General features: G+C 35.7%; 1 protein-coding gene across 6 annotated transcripts in view; it reads left to right on the forward strand.

Moving 5' to 3' along the window:
- Positions 1-290: 290 nt before the first annotated feature.
- The window catches only part of NFXL1 (nuclear transcription factor, X-box binding like 1), a 59592-nt gene continuing 34294 nt past the window's right edge, over positions 291-25588 (forward strand). Inside the window, exons 1-15 of one of the 6 annotated variants that reach the window (XM_025290086.3) lie at positions 291-438; positions 846-1091; positions 3927-4103; positions 7745-7854; positions 9668-9798; positions 11048-11226; positions 11457-11618; positions 11721-11821; positions 12396-12510; positions 14086-14210; positions 14810-14932; positions 17919-18009; positions 22515-22635; positions 22869-23028; positions 24059-24150. In XM_025290086.3, the coding sequence (XP_025145871.2) occupies positions 848-1091; positions 3927-4103; positions 7745-7854; positions 9668-9798; positions 11048-11226; positions 11457-11618; positions 11721-11821; positions 12396-12510; positions 14086-14210; positions 14810-14932; positions 17919-18009; positions 22515-22635; positions 22869-23028; positions 24059-24150 (1931 nt within the window). In that variant the 5' untranslated portion in view covers positions 291-438; positions 846-847. Of the gene's footprint in view, positions 502-561; positions 585-845; positions 1092-3926; positions 4104-7744; positions 7855-9667; positions 9799-11047; positions 11227-11456; positions 11619-11720; positions 11822-12395; positions 12511-14085; positions 14211-14809; positions 14933-17918; positions 18010-22514; positions 22636-22868; positions 23029-24058; positions 24151-25588 lie in introns of those variants that run through there. The other 5 variants (XM_006045873.4, XM_045166293.1, XM_045166294.1 and 2 more) reach the window with 5 other exon arrangements.

The raw sequence follows: 25588 nt of genomic DNA on the forward strand, positions 1-25588 counted from the left end.
CTCAGGGCCCGCCCACTTCCCCATCTAGTTCGCTCTCTCTGCGCCCTGCCCGCCCGAAGTGAAAGTGCAAGTCTCTCAGTTGTGTCCGACTCTTTGCGACTCCATGGACTATACAATCCATGGAATTCTCCAGGTCACAATACTGGAGTGGGTAGCCTTTCCCTTCTCCAGGGGATCTTCCCAACCCAGGGATCGGACCCAGGTCTCCCGCATTGCGGGCGGATTCTTTACCAGCTGAGCCAGAAGGGAAGCCCGAACCCCAGAGCATTTCGGGAACTGTAGTTTCCGAAGGCGCGGTTCAGTTGGCGCATGCGTTCCGAGGTCTTGCCGACACACAGAAAAGGTCCCGGATGAGGAAACGGCCGGTGATGCCACGCGTTCTGCGATTTGTGAGCCTGGACTTCTGGGAATTGTAGTCGCTTGAGGCGGGCGCCGTCGGTAAGGAGACGTAGCTTTCCTTGGGGTTTGCTACTGCAGTTGCTTCCCGGCGGGATACGCCGGGTCAGTTGGTTGTTCTCCCATCACCGCGCTACTCCGAGGCCCAGGAGGCTCTTTCCTTCTCTCTCGACTCTTTCTCCGTGGCTGTATGCGGCTTGCTCTGCAGTCCATTTCTCTGCCTAGCTCTCTCCCTCTCCTAGCCATCTCCAAAGCCTGGGCATAGCGGGGGCTCGCCCTCTGGGAGAGACAGGGCCGCGACCTTTTCAAATCCGGCCCCCGTCTGGCGGAGACCCTCCTCATTCCACCCTCATCTCGGTTTCCCTCACTGTCCTTTTCTCCAGACTCCTCGGCACCACAGCCCTCACGCTCCTTCCACTCTTTTTTTTTTTTTTTCCTTTCCTCTGCAGGGATGGAAGCTTCCTGGCGCCAGGTAGCCGGTGGTCGAGGCCGAGCCCGAGGACGAGGCGCTGCGGCCCCCTCCTCAGGAAATGGAGTCCATCTCCGCGGCGCCGGAGGAGGGCGAGAGAAGGGGTCGGTGGGCGCTGCTGGTCCTGGCCTCAGCCCCGGAGGAGCGGCCACCCCTGCAACTCCAGGTAGCTCAGCGCGGCGCAGCCCCGCGGGGTCTGAAGCGCCGCAAACTTCCGTGGCCGGTGGTAAGAATGGCTCCTGTTCTCGGGCTCACCTGCATGCCCACCTCCTAAGGCACTGCCTAGTCTGAGCTGCCTCCGCATTCACTACTTTCCTTCTCTTTCAGGAGTTTATAATTGGCCTCACTTCTCAAAGCTTTCAGGCAGCTGCTCATTCTAGGCCACTTCCCATCACACCTTATTCATCATCAGTTTAATTGATATTAATCTTTGTTATTTCTCCGTCCCGTAGTCTTCCCTTCACTCTTGTGTATTGAATTCCCAAGGTTGCAAATCGTAGCCCAGCGGTCTGATTTAGCGTATAGTTTGGTTAACACAATGCGTTAAATCTGAATTGATTGCCGGCAGTTTTTTGGTTTTTCTTTTTAAAATTTCATAAAAACCCGGTTGACAACTTTTCTTCTCAAACACTGTGGCTTTGGTACTTTTATGCGTGGCAACAGTCGCTGGGCCGAGTTACAGAAGTCCCTTTTAGATTGGATTTAGGCTTTCCCCTTTTAGATTGAATTTAGGCTTTCCCCTTGGCATTGTGTCTCCTACTTCTGGGGCTGGTTGTCATTTTCCATCTTTGTTTGATTGCTTAGTTTAGTGACCTTAATTATCTGTGCCCTATATGCACTTGAGTTTGTGGTACTGTTTTGTACTGGGGTCACAAATTCCTAGTCACAAATTTCATGTCCTTTCCTGGATATATCTGGTGTGGCCTCTCAGCTTGTCAGTATCCTTCACCCAAGGCAACGGACAGGAGTTGGAGCTAACTCTCAGACATAGTGAAGGACAGGGAAGCCGGGCTTGCTGCAGTTCATGGGGTTGCAAAGAGCTTAGTGACTGAACAACCAAGCAGTGTTTTGGTGGAGTGCACACATGCAGCTTTCGGTTGTCCACAGCAGTGAAAGAGTGCAGGGAGGTCAGGGAATAATCCCGGAAATAATTTTATTGTTGAATTTTTCAAAATATATTTTTTTGGGTGGAGGAGCAAATTGAGCTTCTGAATGTTTTACCTCCTCAGCTAATTTTAAAGTTAGGTGATATTCTGAGTTTATGATAGTGGTGAGTTACTGAGTATGATATTGGTGGTAGTGAGGTATGCAAGAGGGAGACTTGTGAACAGTTTTGGTGAACTTCCATGGATTTTGTGGATAGAGAAAAGCAAGCATCCTTCAACTGGATAATTGAGATTTGACTGTAAAAAATAATATATGGGAAGGTTGCTTTGTCAGCTGTCTTTGAGATAATCTGATCTGGGTCTATTGATCAGGTTATGAATGTTTTTATTATATCTGCTTCAACCTTTAAAAAAATTTTGAGTCATATATCTTATATCAATTAGTTTTCTACTAGCACTCAAAGATTCCTATGTAAGCTCTGTACATTTTCCTCCAGTTTTACTTGAAATACCCAGGAGTCCCAGCCAAGCCAGCTGCAGTAAGAAAAGGAAAGGATTTCATGAGGAAAATAAAGATAAAACATCATTAAATACAAATACACCACCTCAAATGGGAAGTTTTTATGAGTAGTGACTCATCAGTTTCAAGCATAAAGTGCATTTCTTAGTGCGCTGATGAATTAAGGCACTCATGAATTAAGATCAATTCAGTCTGTTTGTGGCTCCTTTCTTGAACTGTGGTTGCTGTCCAGAAGAGTTTATTAATAATGCTTGTAGAGAATTCTGATAGTCCTGCTCTTGAGGACTTTGAAGTCTCATTGGGAATGTGCTATGAAGTAGTCTAATTCTTTTTTGCATTATTTAAGCAAGTAACAAAGTCAGAAGTACAGACAGTGCTAAACAGAATAACGGAACTAATTCAAAACTTATTTAACATTTCATTTTGGAATGAAGTTGTGAGAAGCACATTTTCCATGTTAGCAGTATTTTGTGTTTTGGAATTCCTGTGCTTAGTCACTCAGTCGTGTCTCACTCTTTGCAACCCCATGGACTGTAGCTCGATAGGCTCCTCTGGCCACGGGGAGTCTCCAGACAAGAATACTGGAATGAGTTACCATGCCCTCTTTCAGGGGATCTTCATGTGGCCCAGGGATAGAACCCAGGTCTCCCGCATTGCAGGCAGATTCTTTACTGTCTGAGCCACAGTCAGTCACTTCTTGTGTGGGATTAATGTTCAGTAAATGTGTTTTGTGACCACATGCTAATAAAGACAAAAAAGTTCTTGGGCTTTCTAAGCAGCAGATTGTAAACATAGTGGGTATACAGTGAATATTGCTTGTGCTAAGTCTTTGGTGGGCCAGGCCATGTTGGGTTTGTAGTATGAAAGAAGATGATTTGAAAAAGCACCTGGCTTTGCTGATTCTGATGTGCTCCCAGTGGGTATGTTTCCCACCTCTTAAGAATAACTGTGTACCATTCATTCATTTAAAACTTTTTTTTATTATTGGAGTATAATTTCTTTGCATTGTTGTGTTAGTTTTTGCTGTACAACAAAGTGAATCGGCTATGTGTATCCCTTCCCTCTTGGACCTTCCTACCATTTATTTTTAAACATCTCACTTTAATTTTGTTAATGTCCTTGTCTTGAGGTTGATCACCAGTTTTTTGATACTTTAACATGCCTTTATAATTTAAAAAATTGATTTGTTAGTCACTCTAGAACCGTTTGTTGCATTTAGCAGAATATTTAACAAAAGTGAAAGTTTATATTGTGGTATTCTCTTTACCTATATGATAAGAAATTTGAAAATACTTTTTTTCATAGATGACAGTAAAATAGAATGCACCAAAGGTGACTTTTAAATCTGTATTTTAATAATGTATTGGTATATCATGTCTTTCTTTTTGCGAGATTGTTTTGCAGAAATGAAAACCATTTTTTTTTTTCTATTAAGCAGAGCTAATGTCTCAAAAGAAATTTGAGGAAATCAAGAAGGCTAATCAGGCCGCAGCCAAAAAAATTGTTGAAGAACACTTTAGCTCTTCATCTGAAGAAGAAGGGGATGAAGATTTTGAAGGAAAAAGAGGAAAAATAGTTGCTAATACATTTATAACTTACACTACTCAGACAGGTACTGTATGAGCTTTTAAATTTTGATATTTCTACATCAAATGAAAAATATATTCCTTACTTTTTCTAACACCTTTACTCTGTGTGGGATACTTTTTGTATCTTAAGAATGAACATTCTTATGCTATGGAGTTGAATTTTTACACCTTTTATTATTTGCTGCCACCACTGCTAAGTCGCTTCAGTCGTGTCCGACTGTGCAATCCCATAGACGGCAGCCCACCAGGCCCCCCCATCCCTGGGATTCTCCAGGCAAGAACACTGGAGTGGGTTGCCATTTCCTTCTCCAATACGTAAAAGTGCAAGTGAAGTCACTCAGTCGTGTCCGACCCTCAGCGACCCCATGGACTACAGCCTTCCAGGCTCCTCTGTCCATGGGATTTTCCAGGCAAGAGTACTGGAGTGGGGTGCCATTGCCTTCTCCGTTTACTATTTGAGTTATATGTTTTATCACAGTAATAGGATGGCAATGTCTTTTATAGCCTTAGAAATTCTCTTTGCTGTTTCATTGGCATCTCATTAGTATGCCTGGGTGGTGGGGATGGGGGATCTTCCCTGAGAGATGAGTTGGGTGCAGTTGTTCCTGATGATGGTTTGATTGCACTTGAAGACTTTGAATACTCCTTTAAATTGATTCTTCATTTTTCTCTTTTTCATTATGTTAAATGTATCTTGGAGTCAGTTTCATTTCTTAACTTTATTCCTTTATTTTATATCTTACAACTTCTGATGTTTATGCTTTAAAAAAAATCTTAGTCTCCTCAGGTTCAGTGTGTACAGTCACATTGTATGTTGTATATATCTGGGTTACTTAGCCACATTTGTTGAAGAGAGCAAGGGGGCAAAGTGAAGTTGCTGTGAAGATTTGTTCTAAGTGTAGAAATAGATTATTTTCAGTGAAGTGCTGTTACATGTTCCACATTTTATGCTTACAGTCATTGCTGGAAGCATTCTTGTATGTATTATCCACAGTAGTTGCTGAGTATATTGATAGCATCATGAGCCTGGGTACATATCATCAAAATGGTTCTAAGGAATTTACCCTATCTGGCAAGGAATTAAGATTAGGAAGCTTGACTAAGAAGTCTGGCTCAGCCAGGTAAAAGTTGGTAAAGAGGAACCTTGAGGTTTCTTGCTTTTAAAGGACTTCATAGAAAGTAACTTCAAGTTTCCTACAAGAAGAGCTCACTTAAACCATTCTAGGTACAGGTGTTATTTTTAAATAGGAAATCCAGTGATATAACCAAGTATTTCTGTCTAGTGTTTAGAAAACTTTTATCATTTATGAGTTTTGTTAATTTTAACCCGGCTTTCATCTCAAAGTGTTAAGGCAATTTTCTTACTCTGTATTGTGTCAAATCCATAAGTATTTTTATATCCATTCCATTGTGTTCTGTACTTTGCCTCTACCAAAGTCAGGAAATGACTAGTACAGTAAATGCCAGAGTTATGAGATGGTTCCCATCTCACGTTAGTGAATTGAACACCAGAACTCACAGCCTTTGTACTTTTATGTCAAGTTTCAGGCTTTAATGGTAGCTTCCTGTTGGGTATTGCTGTCTTACTGGCCTATGGAAACATAAACATATGTTGAAAGATAACTTATTTATTGTCTTATTTTCTTTATATTAGTAGTGCCACAGTTTTCCTAGTCACCCACCTAAGGCAGAAATCTGGGAGCAGGGTTGGCATATACATGACATGAGTATATTTTATTTGCTCCCACTCCTCCCCTCAGCCCATGTCAGACAGCTCTTCAGGCACAGCAGTCTTTCCTTCTGAATCTTGGCCTGAACGTTGACTTTTCAAAGCAACACAATCTCATTGTCACCAAGTCCTGCTGAGTTTTACTTCCTAAATTTCTTAAATTCACCCCACCTTTCCCCATACTGTCATCACCTTAATTCAGGCCCCTACATCTGTTTAATAGGTTTAATAGCTATTAAATAATAGTTATTTAAATCCACATAATAGCTCTGTGGGGTAGATATTATTATTACTACTATTTTAAAGATGAGAAAGCTGAGATGGACACATTGACTTACTAAAGGTCTTTTTTGCTTCATCTGCTATAACTACCTCCTCTCTGGTACTTCATGTTTCCAGTCTTGGCCTCCTCACAGTCATTTTTCTTCAGTTGCCAGAGTGATCTTGTTAAAATGCATGACTTCAAATGCCATCCTGTCCACCATGACATCTTGGGCAGTATACTTTATTGCTGCAGCCAAGTTTTAACACAATTTTCAAAGAAGTCTTACATAAATTTTATAAATATAAGATTAGACTTTATTAAAGTCTATTCATCTTGTTTTTATCTTCTGTGTTCCATGGTAGCTGTTAAATTAGATGAAATTTTAAAATGCTCTACATTTGTTAGAGCCAGCCATGTCAAAGAGCAAAATAAATACATAGAATATGGTTATTAAGTCTGTCTTTAAGGATTCTTGTCAAACTTTGATGTTTGTTCAAAACAATTGTCTTAGTAAGTTTATAGTATTTTATAGTTTTGGGAGTGATTTTATATATATTTTGTTGAATAACCTAAATTATACTTGTGTTTATAGTATGGTAGAACAAGATTGTGTGACTTTTGTGTTTACTTGGATGGTCTTAGAAAGTAAAGAATTATCCAAGTGTCCTTTTTATTTTTCTTTTTGATGACATAAATTTTGGCTTGTACAATTTTATTGCCATGTTCTGTACTTATGATAGTTATGCCAGTAGTGTACTTTTCTTGGAGACTTGGTTAACCTCTATTGAATAATCTTTATTATACTAAAGGCCTGTAGGTTTATTTTTCTTACACTAAAGTGACTCAGATTATTGTCCTTTTGGTGTCATGTGAGCTTCGGGGTGGTTTTTCTGCCTTTCATTGTGCTGTTATTTCTTGGACCTTCCTGTATTAAACCCTTGCTGCAGCATAGCCTAGTGGTCAAGAGGGCTCACTTTGGAGCCATACCGAAGTTACTTAAATGTTATGTGCTTCAGTTTTCTCATCTGTAAAATGAAATTAAAAACATCTTATTTAATCTTACTGAAATACAAATAGTGCAGTGTCTACCAAGTAAATGCTTAATGATTGCTTAAAGAAAATACGGTGTAGTATTTTTTTCTAAGTCATGCTCCCTTTTTAAGCAGAAATAGCATAATTTAATGAAACAAGGTTATTGTACTGTATTGATCTTTTCATTCGACAGATTTTTGCTAAGAACATGCTTTGTCAGACAGACAGACTCATACACACAGACTCTTACGCGCTTACACATTGGTGGACATATGCTTATATTTAGGCTCAGTGGCTCTGCAGAGCTTTTGCTTTTCAGTTCCTTTCACCTCACTTTAGGTATGCTTTCTCTTATTACTTGGCATCTGGCTGCCTTTGCCTGAGGCTCTGCCCCCACCGGATTTGTTAAGAACTGTAACAGCAGGTGAACTCTGAGAGAAGGTCAAAATAGAATGCATGGACTTTGTGACCTCTTTGCAGTTCACTGATTGCTTTTTTTCTTTAGCTTCTCCTTTTTTTAGCTGTAGTTTGAACAATTGATAATACTAGACAGTTCTCACGTAATGTGATGCTGTTGGTGACTTTGTGTTATTTTCAGATGTTGCTTAACCTTAAGTTTTCAATTTTTAAATTTCAAGATGGAGATGTACGAGAATTAGAGCGAACGAAACAGTACGTAAATGAAGCTTTTCAAGCCGGGGCTATGACATGCTTAATTTGTATTGCTTCAGTGAAGAGAAACCAAGCAGTAAGTTTTTGTCCTTATCTAAAATAATGTTATCTCCCTCAAATATCTTATTTTGCATGTATACTTTGCAATCATTTATTACTGTTTTTGCTTATTTTTGTTCAAAAATGTTTCATTTGAGAATTCTATTTATAAATTGATATTCAGTTTTGGGGAATCTGTGATTAAAAGAAAAATACCTCTAAATGAGCAATGAATATTTTCAGCACTATTAATAAAACTGAAGCAAATATTTTCAGTTTCAATGCATATGTCATGTTGATAAAGCATTTTTAGGATCAGTACTTTATAGAGACTCACAAGTACTGAAATGTTAAATAACTTATATTTCATTACTTTCACCAGGTTTTAAAAAATATCGTTATGTTCCCTGCCTTCAAGGAAGTAAAACCTAGCAGTGACATTTATGGTTTATTAGTGAGCTTCTCTTGTGTTGAAGGTACTTCTGGAAAGTGGCTAGGTTAATGGGGAGAGATCGATTCAGAGATAACTTAGGTACTTAGAGATTTTATGGCCTAATGGTGAAGTTAATATATATGTAAATTTAAAGAGCATTAATAAAGCAATTAAGGAGACGTGATGACTGAATGTGATAGACTCACCATTTAGACCTCAAGTTAATCCTCTGCTGTTGTAGCACCATTGCCTAGAGAAGGGCAGTCAGGTCAGATGTGAAATGGAAGGGTCATGCAGAATGAACCAGAAATTTAAGCTATATCAGATAGGATAGCATAGCAGCTGCAGGTGCCTTTGGTGCTTCTGGTTGGCTTACTCTGAATTCAGCTGCAGCGGAGGAATAGTCTCTGCATTAAACACTTGCTGTCTGTGGGTTTTTTCCCCAACCTCACTGCTTTCTCTTTGGGAACTAACTCAGCAGGAAGTGGGTATAGTACCGAAGTAAGGCAGAGTTAATGCCCGCTGGGGCAACATTCCACCATAAGGAGTTAGGGGATGAGTGCCCTAGCTTCCTCTTTGCTAGTGGTTGGGGCTGGAGTTGTCCTAGGCATGTTTTATGTGGTTCTTCAGAACATTCCTAACAGGACTGAACTTTGGCCCTTAGTGGTAATCAGCTGAGTAATATGCAGTTTATTCGCATTTCCTTTTCCCTCTCTTGACCTTTTACTTCTATATCCCAGTTCTTTTTTTAGGCACTGCTCTTTTTGGGGAAGAAGTTGGCTTTTTTTCAGTGCTTCTGCTGGCTTATATTTATATATATATTTTCAGGTTTCTTTGTTCACCCAAGTTTTAGAATTTAGCATTAATTGCGAGACTAATAGATTTTTTATAACAATGGGGCAACAGAGATTGTAAGTACATACTTGTGTTTAAGGATTCCTTTTGTGGTGTTATTTACAATTAGAAAAACCTAAATGTACAACAACCCAAAATTTGTTAAATTATGGTATATAAATCAATGTGATACCTGCTATACAGCTATAAATATCATGTTGTATGAACATATTTGATAAGGGTAAATGCTTATACTATGTTAAAAAAAAGCCTATAGTTACTTATCAGTAAGTGCAGTATGACCTCATTTTTTAAAAAGTATGAAATATATACAAAAATATTAGAGATTTTTTCAGAATGTTAGCAGTAGTTTCTAGCTTAATGAATCTGGATGGTTAATATTATTTTTCTTTGAAGTGTTCTACATGTAAATTAATTTTTTAAAAGAACATTTCTTCTATTATGCTAGAGGAGCGTTTTTTTCTGTAATTAGCTCTTTAAAATGGTACTTATTTTAAAGTATTGTGGAATTATCGAAGAAAAATCCTTTTGTGTTTGTTAATCTCTGATACCTTTGTCTTAGGTTTGGAGTTGTTCAGGATGTTTCTGTATATTTCACATGCCCTGTATCCAGAAGTGGGCTAAAGACAGCCAGTTTCTGGTATCTTCTCTGACGGATGATGATTTTGGAAAGAGAGATTATCCCTGGCCTTGGTAACGTTCTCTAATTTAGTTGGAGTGTTTAGTAGTAAAATAAATGAAAATTGTAGCTTCTAAGTTGCTTTATTGGCAATTTCATTGTCCATGCTTGGCCTTCAAGTAGTCATTTGGTTTGTAAAGAGATGAAACCTACTAATGGCTCCCTCCATTGCCCCAACTTGTATTAAGTACTAGTTCCTTTTGGTAACTACTAAATCATTTAGATTCTCCACCGCACCCCCCCCCCCCCCCCCCCCAACGCACAGCACAAAGCAACGCCTTAGTTATCTTTTTAAAGAACTTTTAATTTCTTTCCAACTAGAATCCATTGAAATTCTGCAGCTTCTCTCAGGAGCTCCTGTTTGTATATTTTAGTGTCACATTGTACAAGACTGACATCTAACATTTTGATCATTGGCTTCCTAGTTTTAGCCTCGAAATCTATCAAAGCTTCAGGTTATCCAGTCTCATTAAATTTTCTACATTTATTATTTTAGTTTGGCTTCTAGGACCAAAACTGCTTTATTTTAGTCTTGCTGGGTAAAAATTTGTCTTAGCAGAGAATGTGAAGCAGTATTTGAACTTTTCTTTGACTTAGGCATATTTGAAATATATATATTTTTGTATTAGATGTTAAATATGAATATTTTTTATTTTCAAATATTTTTCCCCTTCTAGATTTTGCCGTGTTTCTTGCTGCTATATTACCTACCTGTAACCTGATTTCTCTCTTCTGCTTGCTATTGCTAATATAGTTTGCTTATTTGTAGACCACCCAACCAAACTTTTAAAATAGTGAGCCTTATAAAATTGGAATGAATAAGTCAAGAATAAAGTTCAGGTGGTTAGTAGAAAGCTAATGTTGCTTTCTTGTATAGCAGTATTTTAGATATGTGTTGTTTAATACAGTAGCAAGTAGCCACATGCAGTTGTTTATACTCTTAAAATTATGAAATAAAAAATTGTTTCTTCCTCAGTTGTTTGTACTAGCCACATTTCAAGTGCTCACTAGCCATATGTGGCTAATGGCTATTGTGTTGGACATGACAGGTATAGAACACTTCCATCATCTCAGGAAATTATTGGACAGAGCTGTTCTAGATGGTTGAAGTTGATTTTAGTAAAATCATGTTTCTTACTAATATAGAGATGGAGCAGAGGTTACATTAACTGATTGTATATACTCCATTGTTAAGTATATTTATATCCCATCTCATGTCACTTTTATAAATGAAATTAACTTCAGGAATTTCATTCTTTGTAGTCCCAAATGTAGGTTTGAATACAAACGATCTGACACACCAAGCAGGTACTATTGCTATTGTGGAAAAGTGGAAGATCCACCTTTAGATCCGTGGCTTGTGCCTCATTCATGTGGCCAAGTATGTGAGAGAGATTTTAAACCTTCTTGTGGCCATAAGTGTTTACTCCTCTGCCATCCGGGTGAGTTATATATTATATTTCTTGTTGTTTGTGGGTAGTTATTTCTTCTTACATTGAAGCAAAAAAATCATTGTGAAAGTTGAATCCAGAACTTAAGTATACATAAGAAAATATTTGAAGGGATTGCCTTTTAAAGTATCAGGAAAGTGTTAGGAATTACTGATAGGTGTAGGAACTGAAATTTTTAATTTTTGACTTCTGATTTTTTTTTTCCTTTCATTGGCTTCTAGGTCCTTGCCCCCCTTGTCCCAAGATGGTCACAACTACTTGTTATTGTAAGAAAGCAAAACCTGTCCCTCGCCGGTGCAGTGCTAAGGAATGGTCCTGTCAGCTGCCATGTGGACGGAAATTGCTTTGTGGACAACATAAATGTGAAAATCCTTGTCATGCAGGTAAAAGGTCATAAGTGTTAGATGTTCCAGCCTTAAGCAGAAGTCAAAGCAGCCGCCATTGCTTTTATGATGTTCCATGGTTATTTATCATTTTGATTTTAGGAAGTTGCCCACCTTGTCCAAGAGTTAGTAGACAAAAGTGTGTCTGTGGCAAACGAGTAGCTGAAAGAAGCTGTGCAAGTCCACTGTGGCACTGTGATCAAGTAAGTGTATATGTATTTTGAGGAGTGGGTATTAATGTCTACCAAAGCATATACAATTAGAAATGCTAGTTAGGTTTAGTTGGATAAAAAGAGAGGAAGAACAGCAACTCAGATGAATTTTATTCATGTTTTAGGAAACTTTTCAACTTAGTATCATTTTAATTACTAGGAGAAATTTATTTTTCAAATTAATAGTGACTTGTTGAATTTCAGATTTAGTACATATGTACTCTTCCTTGCTAGCTTTTTCTCCTCTTTTCCCTCTTCTTGAGTTAATCCACTTGAGGAAGTAGGGTTGATTTTGTAGCTTGTCTTAGAATTGGCATGGCTTTAGTACCATTGGAAATCTTTGGTGGATGACCACATGAAACTGTATGTTCTTTTTGCATTTATTATATTTTAAAAATATACTCTGGCACATAAGAAACGTGTATGTGTGTTTGTTTATGCACATTCATGATACCTATGTAAGAGAGAAAGCATAAGAAGTTGCTTATTTGTGATTGAGAAATTATGTCGTATACGAAGTCTTGTTAACTTTGAAGTCTTTAGCATTTATTGCATGTTGTTCTAGGTATGTGGGAAAACACTACCATGTGGTAATCATACGTGTGAGCAAGTTTGCCATGTAGGTGCTTGTGGAGATTGTCCTCGATCTGGGAAAAGGTTCTGTCCATGTCAGAAGTCAAGTAAGGCTTTCTAAAAAATCTTTAATCAGATTATGATTACTTGTTATGCTAATTATTATATTTTCGCAATTAGCTTTCTCTGGAAACGTACAATGTCATTTTTATAATAGTATAAATTCAATATTAGATTTCTACACACCTGGGTAACAGGACAATGTAGCCTGGTGGATTAAGAACTCAGATTTTGGCCCCAAACTTCCTAAGACTCTGAAATGGGTGTCTTGTCAATCTCAGACCAACCTCTTTTCAACCCATCAAAGCACATTCAAAGTGTATCTTCGGCTTCCATCTGAATGCTCTTCCAACTCCCCTGTTCTTTCAACCCCTGACCAGTGAAGAGAAGTGATTCAGGGAAGTAAATGTCAATATCCTGTGCTGCATGCTGATAAAACAAACAAAAAACTGAAGTAGAGTGATAATAATATGATCTTTGATTATATAAGGGTCACCATTCTGAAGAGCGTGCCAACATATATAAATCTGGGTGAGTTAAGACTGTGATGAATATAAGTATTGCAAGATGTATTCCTGATTTAGCTCCTTCCTCTGATCCCATTTCTTTCTTTCCTTGCTTGAATAAATCTCTGCTAAAATTAAAAAAAAAAAAAGACTAAGCGTATCTGGGTTGAAATCCCACTTTCTTGAACTATACTTTTCTCAAGTTAAATGGGGACAATAGTAGTACCTTCTTCATAAGATAATTGTGAGAATTAAGTGATAAAATGCACATAAATTACTTAGTGTAGTGGCCAGCACATGAAGGAAACCTAATAGTTATAAACTCTTGCCATTATTCTGTATTAGATTAGAGGTGAATTTAGTTTTGACTGCTTTGAGATAAAGGCATAGAAGAGTTTCAGTTGACGTTCACTTTCTTGATTAAGCACCAATACCAGCACACGTATTTGTGAGATTATTGCCAGCATTAGTTATAAAATATTTATGTTAAAGGCCAATTTCATAGTTTGAAAATCTAGATCTTTTTTTTTCATCCTATGAGCTTGTTTAGAGCAATTTTCTTTTTTTTTTTTATTCTGTATATTGTAGAATTCTTCCTAGTAGTTTCCAGGGACTTACTTATTTCTTTATAAAAGTATTTCTGAAGTAGTTAGCTCATAAAAATGTGCTTCTTGAGTATGGTAACGTGTCATGTGTCGAATTCTTTTTAAAACGCATAAACTTTGGGACTTCTCTGGCAGTCTAGTAGTTAAGAATCCTCCTTGCAATGCAGGGGACCTGGGTTGGATCCCTGTTTGGGAACTAGGATCCCATATGCCACAGAGCGGCTAAGCCTGAGTGCCACAACTAAAGAGCCTGTGCGCCACAACGAAGATCCCACGTGCCGCAGCTTAAGATCTGATGCAGCCAAATAATTTTGTTTTTTAAAGCATAAACTTTACAAATATTAGGGGTTATTTTCATTAAAGTGAACTTTTTCCATTAATTATGTAGATGCAAAAACTCATGTCAGAAAGGCCTGTCATTTAGGTAACCAGAAGTACATGGCACATTATTAGTGTTTTATAATAATATATGTTGTTATTAATACTGATTTTTTTTTTTACCCGCTTCTAGAATTTTCCTTGCCTTGTACAGAAGATGTACCAACTTGTGGAGACAGTTGTGACAAAGTACTTGAATGTGGAATCCATAGATGTTCACAGCGTTGTCACCGAGGCCCTTGTGAAACATGTAGACAAGTTAGTCGTCTCCTGTAATGATTACTTTTTTAACAGCTGTCATATTATGTCAAATGGGGTTGTTTTATATTGTTCTCTTAAACATCTGTTGTCATGATCTAACATTTATTATGATGAAACAGGAGAGTATGCCAGCAGTTAAGTCTGAAGTTACCATTTATTTTGTATTCCTTGGTAAAAGTTTGAATGTTGTCATTTTTAGACTAGTGTGGACTTGTTCTCAGTAGACATTCCAAGCAACAATGAATTAGGCTTAGTGATGATGGAAAAAAATGCCTAGATGTCATTTTGGTTTTGACATGCTACCACATAATCCAGTTTTCTTGTTTTATTGAAACTAGATGTATAGATGTTATGGTATAATTAGATATAAGAGATTTTAATTGTTTTACTATTTAATATCAAGTTTTGACTAAATTTAATAATAGAAATTCTGTGAAGTCTTTTTGAAACAAGTGTCTTAGAAAATTCAGCCTTTTTTTTAAGTCTTTAATACAAAAGGCTCTTAAAACTTTTCTCTTTCATTTTTTAGTAGTTATAGAGATAGCAATGTGAAAAAAATCATATCAACAAAAGTCAATAGCATTTGATTCTTCCAGGAAGTGGAAAAGCATTGTCGCTGTGGGAAGCATACAAAACGAATGCCGTGCCATAAACCTTATCTTTGTGAAACTAAGTGTGTTAAGATGCGGGACTGTCAGAAGCATCAGTGTAGGAGAAAGGTAATAAGCTTGGAAAACTGATTTTAAAATTCTTTTGAGTTTTTCCTTTTGGGGCCCATGATAAGTGCCATCTTGACTTGTTCCTCAGATATTTAGACATATTCTTTGCTTCCTATATGAAATATTAATAAATATTCTACATTATTGTTTGTATTAGTGGAAATTCTACCAATGTTTTTAAATAACAGTGGTGTCCTTTTGTCCTGTGCATAATTCTTTTGTCTTGGTTCTCTGGCTGTTTCTGTTCCCTGACTAAAACGTCATAGCAGTGTTAGCAATGTCATTTGGTTTTGTAGAGACTTAACTTCCGCTGTTCAGATCTTATCTGTAGAAACTTGGTTCAGTATAAGGAGTATTTTTTTGAGTTTGTAGATTTGCAGTTTTTTCAAACCTCTTTTATTATTATAAATTATCCCTCTATCTCCGGTAAGATACCTTGTTCTTAAATTTATTAAATATAGTGATTTCAACTTTGTTTTTCATAGTGTTAATACAGTATATCTTTTCCATCCTTTTAACTTATTCATATCTTTATTTTTAAAGTGAACATCTACGCAGAGCACTTAGATTTTTTTTATTTTATTCAATCTTTAGTTTTAATTTGAGTGTAGATCATTTACATTTCTTATGATCTTTAATAAAATGGTTGAATTTAAATCTATCATTTGCTATTTATTTTCTGTTTGCCCATCTGTTCTTTGTTGCTTCTCCTTCTTTTGTGTCTTCTATTTGATTGAGTGTTGCTTTTCAATGATTCTACTTTACCTCCTTTATTTGATTCTCACACATTTTATACTATTTTTTAAAATAATCTTAAATATGTTGTTTTGCTTTAAATAGGTATCTTTCAAAGAATTTGAAAAAAATAGGTAATCTTTTATATTTATCATCAAACTCATGACTTTTGCCATTTTTCATCCTTTTATAAAGATTCAGGTTTCTATCTGGTTTCATTTTCTTTTATCTGAAGAACTTCCTTTAACACCTCTTGAGTGCTGGTCATGGAGTCTTTCAGTTGTTGTAAACTCTCTTTAGCTTTTGTTTGTGAAAAATATTTTTACTGTATGATTTTTATTTGACAGTTTTCCCCCCATACTTTAAACTATTTTTGTTATCTTTGTTCTTCTGTATGTATCTTTTTTCTTTGTTAAAAAGATTTTTCTCTTTATCATTAGTCTTCAGGAATTTATTAGTGATTTCCTTTGTATTGCCTTCTTCATGTTTCTTTTGCTCAGCTTTTGTTGAGCTTCTTGTATTTCTTTATAGTTTTCATCATACTTATGACATTTTCGATCCTTATTTCTTCAAATATTTCTCCTACTCTTTGCTTTATGACACTCTAGTGATGTATATGTCAAACTACTTGAGGGCCTATAGTTCTAATGCTTCACTGATGCTCCATTTACTATTTAGTCTTTTTAATGTTCATATTTTATGTTAGCTTATATTGCTTTATCTTCACGTTCAACAAGTTTTCTTTTGCATTGTATAATCCCATTTTTAATCCCATCATGTATTTTCTCATCTCAGACAGTATTTTTTCATCTGAGTCTTGGAGTTGTGTCTTTTTCATCACTTCCATATCTGTCCTTTTCATGCTCATGCTTTCTTCTGTTGTCATCAGTATAGGTGGATGGGCTGTACTTCACATGCTTATTTTATGTACTTATCTACTAATTCTGTCATCTGTCATTCTTGGGTCTATTTTTATTGATGGAATTTTGCTTTCCTTTTGGGTTATTCTTTCCTCCTGGGTGACTTTTGATTGGTTTCCAGATACTATGAACTTTATATTTTGTGCTACCATTTCTCCACAAATTCTAACCATACTGGCCTCTGAACCTTGAATTTTGTCTCCTAAACTTGGTGAGACCACTGGACTTTGCTTGTGATTTTTCTCCTTGTGCTGCAGTGTGGAAACTTCCAGGTCTAAGCTTGTGCTATCATAGGACTCACCTTTTTTGTTTATCTTTTCATAGGGTTTCTGTCCAGTGTTGCCTAATTGTCCAAAATCTGAAAACTGTTGTTGGATATATTTTGTCTGATTTTCTAGTTGTTTAAAGCAGGAGAGTAAATCTGGTCATTATTGGTCATAGTGGTGAGAAACAAACACCTAAAAGGCTTATCGCAATAATCTTCTTTTCCCCCATTGGCACTGGGAAAGTGATAGGCACATAGTATTTTTTGGTAAATACTTATTGAATTGAGTGAACTATTTTAACTTTTAATTGCTTTTCAATAATGTATATTTTGTTTTGAGCTATTTTTTTATCCTGAAACTTTTTCTTAAGTAGGTTACAAACCCATGTTTCTTTAAGACAATTGTAGTCTGTATTTCGTTTCCAAGGTTTGGATATATGAGAAGTCAAGGAGTTAGAATGGCAGATGGAACTTTTAAGTAGTTGCTTTATGTTCATGAATGAAAATTGGGACAAGTCTTAGACAGCTATATTTCTCACAGATTGAAAATTAAGAAGTAACAAACTAGAGAGTGCTGAAATCAATTAGCCTGTCTCTGCTTCTTTCCTTTAGTTAGACTCCGATTCTTTGGTTTGAAAATAGTTGCCCGCCTAATTTATATAATGCACTGACTTTATTATAATTAAATCTTAAAAATAGGCAGATTGTTTGTCTAAATTGATTATAGAGTTTGACCACATGCATTCCTATCGTTAATGTTGTCAGTCTCTGCATATATAAGTAGAAGAGAATCTCTTATGAAACTATTTTAAATTATAGAATAGTTAACTAAAGGGCACGTAAATTTAGCTTGATTTCACTAAATTAGGTCATTGTCTATTTAAACTTACAAGTTCTTAGTATAATGTATTCTACACAAGAATGTTAATACTCTTGAATATTCTTATTCTTATAGTGAAAAGAACAATCTTTTGATTTCCCTAAGTTCTGTGACTAACTAGTAATGACATTCATATTATGTATGATTTTCAAATTATCTGTTCTTTATATATTGCTTTCCCTTCAGTGTTGCCCTGGAAACTGTCCACCTTGTGATCAAAACTGTGGACGGACTTTAGGATGTAGAAACCATAAGTGTCCATCTGTCTGCCATAGAGGTAAAATTTAATAACAGCTGTAATTTTATGTTTATATTTACATAGTGCTTTATAGTTGATAGAGAGCTTTCACATTTATTATCTTACTCTTAACAATCTTGACACGTTAGAGTAGTCGCTAGTATCCTTATTTTATGGTCGAGGACATTTAAGCTGAAGAGGATTCATTCAGTGATTTCCTTAGGGAATTTTCTAGCAAAGCACCATAACCAAGATTTGAACCCAGGCCTTCTGAATATAAACTTTAGTTCTTTCTGTAATACCATATTGTTTCCTTTCTTCTACCCCACCTTCCCCATATAGTTTTTAAGCTAATAGGTTTTTCAGTACTATTGTGAATTTTAGACATTTATATGAAATTAAGTTTAGTAAATGAATGGATATATTCTTTCCAGTGGGTCTCAAAATTTTTTATCTCAAGGCCCCTTTAAACTCTTTTTGGACCCAAAGACCTTTTGTTAATATGGGTTTTATCTATTGATATTTATTCTATTTAAAATTAAAATATAATAACATTTATTATTTTATTTAAACATAGTAATTAATCCATTACATCTTAATACAGTAACTTTTTTTGTGTGAAAAATAAATATTTTCTGGAAAAAAAAATTAGTGTGAAGAATGGTATTTTGTATTTTTGCAGATTTCTTTAATGTCCAGCTTAGTAGAAGATAACTGGATTCATGTATCTGCTTCTGCATTCAATCTATTGTGATATCCCTTGTCATATAGCTTCTGGAAAATTCTAATCTATGTATATGAGATCTTGCACATCACCTGAAAGGGTCTCAGGAGTCCCTCAGTTATTAGACGTTGAAGACTGAGTTAACTTTACTCATTTGGAGTATGTTAGTATGAAGTGAAATCTCCTGAAAGATAGTATATGGTAGTGGGAAGAGCATGGACTTAAATTAAGAGGTCTGAATCAAGTCTGGACTTAGTAGCTATATGACCTTGGACAAACTACTGTACTGTTTTTTGTTGTTTTCCTTTGGGATTAGGTGGATGCTAGATATCTCTCTTAATGTCTTCGTCCTTTCAGGAATCTTGGAAGGTGAATGACATTAGTGTTCTGTGTAAGGAGGAAGAAGGCAAAGACTATTGGCTCAAGGTTATAGAACTAGTTACAGAGTCAGGATGTGAACCCAAAACTTCAATAAGTATTTTTGAGTGTCTTCTAAGTACCAGGCACTGGGATTACATGAGTGAATGATTTGACAAAGTACCTGCTTTTATGGAACTTATTTTGTAATTCTCCCTTAATTGGAATAAAAATAAATAAGTTAGTACAGAATATCAGATAGTGACAAGTATAATAAGAGAATTAGAGTGAAATTAAAATCATGTTAGTGGAGATGATATATACTGCTTTACATAGTGTGGTCAAGTAGGATGATGTGTGAGGGGGACCCTGAGAGAAGTAGGGATCAGACACTGTGGAAATGGGAATGGGGCGGTGGGATTGCAGATGCCTTCAGACAGAAACGTTTGAGAGGACTGAAGTGATTGTCCAAGGAGATGAGGTCAGAGAGATGGTGGGATAAAGGACTGCTGAGGAAAGGAGACTATGTCTAGGGTCTCAGAAGCCACTGTTAAAACGTGGCCTTCACTTTAAGTTGAAAACTTAACTGGTTGTATGACCATCAAAGAAATTAGATCAGTAGTTGAGAATTTTCTCACCAAGAAAAAAAAAGGTCTCATTGATATTTACACTTGATTTTTAACAAATAAACATTTAAGGTATATATAAGTTTAATCTCTTTGTAAATTATTTGATAGTATATGTAAAAAAGGATTGTGCCCCAGCTTGTTATTTATCTTACAGAGAAAGTAAGAGAAAATTACAGGTCAATCTAACTCATGAACATGTTTGTGAAATTAGTTTTAACCCCTCAAATCCAGCTAGATGGTATTAAAATATCCATGCAATAATATATGGTTGGTTTAAGATTAGTAAATATAATATGTTTCTACCACATTAACAGACTATAGGAGAAATGAGATCATTTTAGTAAATGTCTGAGAAACCATTAATAAAATTCAAAATCTGTATATGATGAAAACTTAACCAGGAATAGAGGAGAGCATCCTTAACCTGATTTATACAGTATCTGCAAAAAGCATAAAGCAAGCATCATACTTAGTGGAGAAGTGTTGAAAGCATATCCCCATCTTGTACTCCTTTGAAGCAGATCCCATAAATACTTCAATGTGCATCTCTAAAAGATGGATTCTTAACCTGAAAATAGTTAATCTGTTTCTGAATATCAGCAAATATGTGGTGTTCACATATCTTGTTGTTTCATAAATACCTTTATTTTTTTACTTCAGTTTGTATGACTTAGAAATCTTCCTAAGATTGACATTGTAGTTGGTTGATGTCTCTGAAGTCTGTTAATCTGTAATTTCCCTCTTTTTCTATGATTTTCCATCTTTTTCTTTTGTCACTTAAGAAACTAGATTGCTTTATACAGTTTTATAGAGTCTGGATTTTTCAGAATGCATCTCTGTGGTATTATTGAATTTTTGGCATTTTCCTCTGTATTTCCTATAAACTGTTAGTGGGACTAGTGGTTTGATCAGATCTGGGTTCAATTATTATTATTATTATTGTTTGGCAGAATGTTTATTTTTAAAAAAGTTTATTAGCCCCTAACAAAATTTATCTTAATGGAAAGTGTATGAAAATACCATTGTCCAGCTCTTACCACAATTGCATAAGATAGGTAAAATCATTATTTTATGTCATTTTCCATTATTCTAGACACCTTCATAATCTTAAGTTATACGGTAACTCATAGGAAGAGTGTGCTGTCTGCATGTTTGCATTGTGAATATATGAAAGTTCAATTTATAGTTCTTTTAAGTTTAAGACCATCCATGGTTATGGTTCCAGAATTATTGGGCTTTTGACCCACTGGTCACTGTAACTCTATGCTCCTTTTTCATTTAAAAAATACTGTAACTGAAGTTATTTTAGTTTATCTGTCATGTTGTACAAGTGTCTGTAATGGGTTCATTAGGAAGACTCTTCAGGGAAATTATCCTTTATTCTCAAGATTTAATTTAAAAAAAAGAAAACTAATACTGTAGTTTAGGATGGTGAAAAGATGTTGTTTGATAAGTTTCTCTCTGAATTGCTGAAGATGAATGAAAATGATCATTGTTAAGTGTGGAAATTGATACAATGTGCTGAGTAAGAACAGACATAAAGATTGCTATTAACTTTTAAAAAATGTGACATCTAGTCATTCTTTTGGAAGGAACAAAATAAAGTTTGTTCAGGTGAGTCAGGATGACTTGGTTTGCATTACCATCAGGATAATACTTCATTGGATTATACTTACCAAAACTCTGAAGTCTAAGTTTGGTAATTTGTATGATACATGTGTGTTTTTTCCCTATGATGATTTTTGTTTTCTTTTTCTGTGGTCATTATTTAACTTATTAAATATTTTAAACTTTTGTTTGTTTTGAACTTGTAGACTCTTTAACCAGACTGTTTGTCATCGTTAATCTGTTTTTTTATTAGGTTAACTGCTATTCAGTATTTTGCTTGGTCCTGACACCTAGGCAGCAATGTCTTGAGATACTTCCTAGTTGACTCTTTATTCCTTTTTTATTATTTCATTTTTAATGGGGTGCCCTACTGGGAAAACAGAGTAGAAATAAAGCCCTTAAGAGAATGTTAAAGCCTTGGGGAGAACTTTTTAGCCCATTTTAAAAGATTTCTTTTCAGTTGGTTTTGTATGTTTCTACCAACCCATAACAAAAGAAGGTGAAAAACTAAAACTCTAAAGATGTTTCCTTTTGAAATGTTTAGAAGAGAATTATTTGGAATTATAGCCTAAAATGAGATTTTACAATTTAGTCTTTTCTCAGAGCATGACTAATGGAAAATTGACTGTACTTGTTAATAATCTGATGAAAGAAGTCACTCATATTGGGGAATTTATCTTAAAATAATGTACTTGAATAAATGTATGTATGAAATTAAGCCAAAAAGATTATTGCTAACAGATTTTCCACAGACTTAGCTCCATTTTGCTTATATAATTTTAATAATGTGTTGTTTGTTACTTAGAACTTTTAGCAAAATTTAAGTGAAATTCTAAAACTTTTTGTTGAAGTACCAGTGTAGATACAGAAAAGTATACAGATAGCAAGTGTACAGTTTGATGACTTTTTATAAATGGAACCTACCCATATAACCAGAACTCACATTACTAAACAGAACATTACCAGCATTTCCAAAACTATTTTTGTGTCCTTTGTAATCATCATCCTGATTTTAAACAGAGTAGATATAGTTTTTCCTGTTCATTTTATGTAAATGGAATCATACTCTTGGTGTTCAATTTCTTTTGCTCAGTGTTACGTGTGAGGTTCGTTCATACTGGTAGAATCCCATTGTGTGAATATACTAAACTTACTGATTCTGCTGTTGATGGGAATTTGGATAGTTAAGGAACTTTCTCTTTAAGTTTCAGACATTTTTTTTCTAGGTAGTTGTTACCCTTGCCCAGAAACCGTAGATGTGAAGTGCAATTGTGGTAATACAAAGGTGACAGTACCCTGTGGCCGAGAACGTACCACAAGACCCCCCAAGTGCAAAGAGCAGTGCAGGTTAGTACAAAGCTCTGCACAGACTTACATCTGATATCTTAGAGATTTAAATTCATATTGATTTTTAATTTTGTTAATATTTTCAGTTTTGCTTTAATGTTCTAAAATATTAATATTCACAGTATGATCATCCTGTGTGGAATCAGAATATATATATATAAATAAATAATTGTACTTTAGATATAATTGTTCAGTGATCAAAGTAATTAAAAAAATTGTATTTTATAATTTAGTCGGCCACCAACTTGCCATCATACAAGTCAAGAAAAACATCGCTGTCACTTTGGCTCTTGTCCTCCATGTCATCAACCTTGCCAAAAGGTTTTGGAGAAATGTGGTCACTTATGTCCTGCTCCGTGTCATGATCAAGCATTAATAAAGCAAACTGGCAGGGTAAGAGAACAAATGTTACTAAGAGATAATGCATTTCTCTGGGTTAGGTTTTCTTAATTTTACTTAGTCATACAACAAATGATGATTAATTACTTACTGGGTATTAAACACTGTGATAGGAGCTGGGTCATAAGGTATAGGGCTTCTCTGGTAGCTCAGCTGGTAAAGAATCTACCTGCAATGCAGGAGACCCTGGTTCGAGTCCTAGGTCATGAAGATCTGCTGGAGAAGAGATAGGCTACCCATTCCAGTATTCTTGGGCTTCCTTGGTGGCTCAGGTGATAAAGAATCTGCCTGCAATGCAGGAGACCTGGGTTTGAACCCTGGGTTGGGAAAATCCCCTGGCAAAGGGAAAGGCTACCCTCTCCAGTATTCTGGCCTGAGTCCATGGGGTCGCAAAGAGTCGGACACGACTGAGTGACTTTCACATAAGGTTTAAGACTTGACCTTCTGTCTTTAGAAGCTTACAGTATAGAAAAGAAAAGAAACCAATAAACAAATGTTTGTAAGAACAGCATGATAATCATTTTATAATCTTGCAGATGAGTTTGTGAGTCCTCCATATATTGTGGTGTAGGGTTATAAATATCTCCTAATTTCTTCAAAGATTCCTTCACACATTCAGCAAATATTTACTGAATTCTTACTATGTGTTAAGCATTTTTCTAGGTGCTGGGGAGATAGCAGTGAACCAAACAATGGAGGTTAAATTCTATTGGTGGAATTTAGATTTTGTGATTCTGTTTTGTTTTGTTTGGGCTTATAAGAAGTGGAGGATGCTATGCTGCCTTTGTTCTGTTATTTAAAAACTGCAATCTGCCTCAATTTTTAATATAAATGTGTTAGAAGGAAACAATGTAATGGAATTTAAGGATGTAGTAAAATATTTCAATAAGCACAATTTGTTGATTACTTGAAAAAATTTCAACCTGCTTGAGCAGAGGATTTTTGGAACTGTTTTCTTAGATACTTAAACTGGCCATACAGTTTAACTCCTCTGACTTAAAATTGATGTGTATTTTACTTGTAGCACCAGCCTACAGGCCCTTGGGAACAGCCTTCTGAACCAGCATTTATTCAGACTGCATTGCCTTGTCCTCCATGTCAAGTTCCTATTCCTATGTAAGTATTAGAATTTTAGCTTTTTTTTTTTTTAATTTATTTTCGTTGTGGCATGTGAGATCTTTAGTTGCAGCATGTGAGATCTTTAGTTGCAGCATGTGAACTCTTAGTTGGGGTATGTGGGATCTAGTTCCCTGACTTGGAAACTTGGGCTCTCTGCATTGGGAACAGAGTCTTTAAGACCTTTTGACATAGTCCAAAGCATATCTTAAGAAACTTCTCCCCTTTTTCTTTTTGTAGTTCATCATTATTTCAGGCCTAGCCTGTAAAGTGGGCTTCCCTGGTGGCTCTGGTAACCTGGTATCTCTTCCCTGGTAGCCTGTAAAGTAGTCTGTCTTTCTGTTTCATTCTTTTCCAAATATATTTTGCATACTGCTTAAAATCTTCCTCTAGATAACTTTTTTGAGTCATTTTCCCCAACTAGAGTTTTAATGGGTCAGTATAGCCACTCTTACTCTTCTTTTGGTTACTGTTTGTGTGGAAAATGGACAGATTCTTAGAAACACATAACTGTACTGCAACTGACCCAAAAAGAAGTAGGAGATCTGAATATAACTGGTTTTTAAAGAGTTAACACCAGTGTTTTACTAAGGAGGGGCACTTCCTGATGCATTCAGTGAGGCTAGAATTTCCCTGTTAATAAATTAGAAAAATACAGGAAAAATACAGACCAATATCCCCTTTTTAATATAGATACAAAAATTCTTAGCTAGATATTAGCAAACTAAATCCAGCGATGTGCAAAAAGAATTACATACCATGGCCAAGTGTGTATATTCCAGAAATATGAATTTGAATCAACCTCCGTCATTCATTCATCAATGATTGATTAAAATCAATCAAGTTAGTACTTCATCAGTAGAGTAAAAGGCAGTTGATAGATGCAGAAAAACATTTGACAAAATCTGACACATTTTCTTGATAAAAACACTCAACAGTCGTAGAGTAAGAGGGAGCTTCCTCAACCTAATGAAGGATGTCTATGAAAAACCCATAGTTAACATCACACTTAATGGTAAAAGATTTAAAGGTTTCACCCTGAATATCAGGAACAAGACTAGGATGTTTGTTCTGCTACTTCTGTTCAATACTATACTAAACATACTAGCTAGAGCAATTAGACTAGAAAATGAAGAAGTAAAACTGGATTTTCAGATAACATGATCATGTGTATGGATGATCCTAAGGAATCTTTCCACAAGTTATTAGAGATATTAAATGATTTTAATGAGGTTATAAGAAACATGAATATACAAAAGTCAGTTTTATTTCTATACACTAACAATGAACAATCTGAAAATTGAACTAAGGAAATAGTTCCATTTCCAATAACATTAAGAAGAATAAACATTTTGTTTATTTAACAAATTGTTAAATAAATTTGGATAGAAGAAATCCAAGATTTCCACACTGAGAACTATAAAACATTGTTAGAATT

This window comes from Bubalus bubalis, chromosome 7 (assembly GCF_019923935.1).
Source record: "Bubalus bubalis isolate 160015118507 breed Murrah chromosome 7, NDDB_SH_1, whole genome shotgun sequence".
Classification (NCBI taxonomy): domain Eukaryota; kingdom Metazoa; phylum Chordata; class Mammalia; order Artiodactyla; family Bovidae; genus Bubalus; species Bubalus bubalis.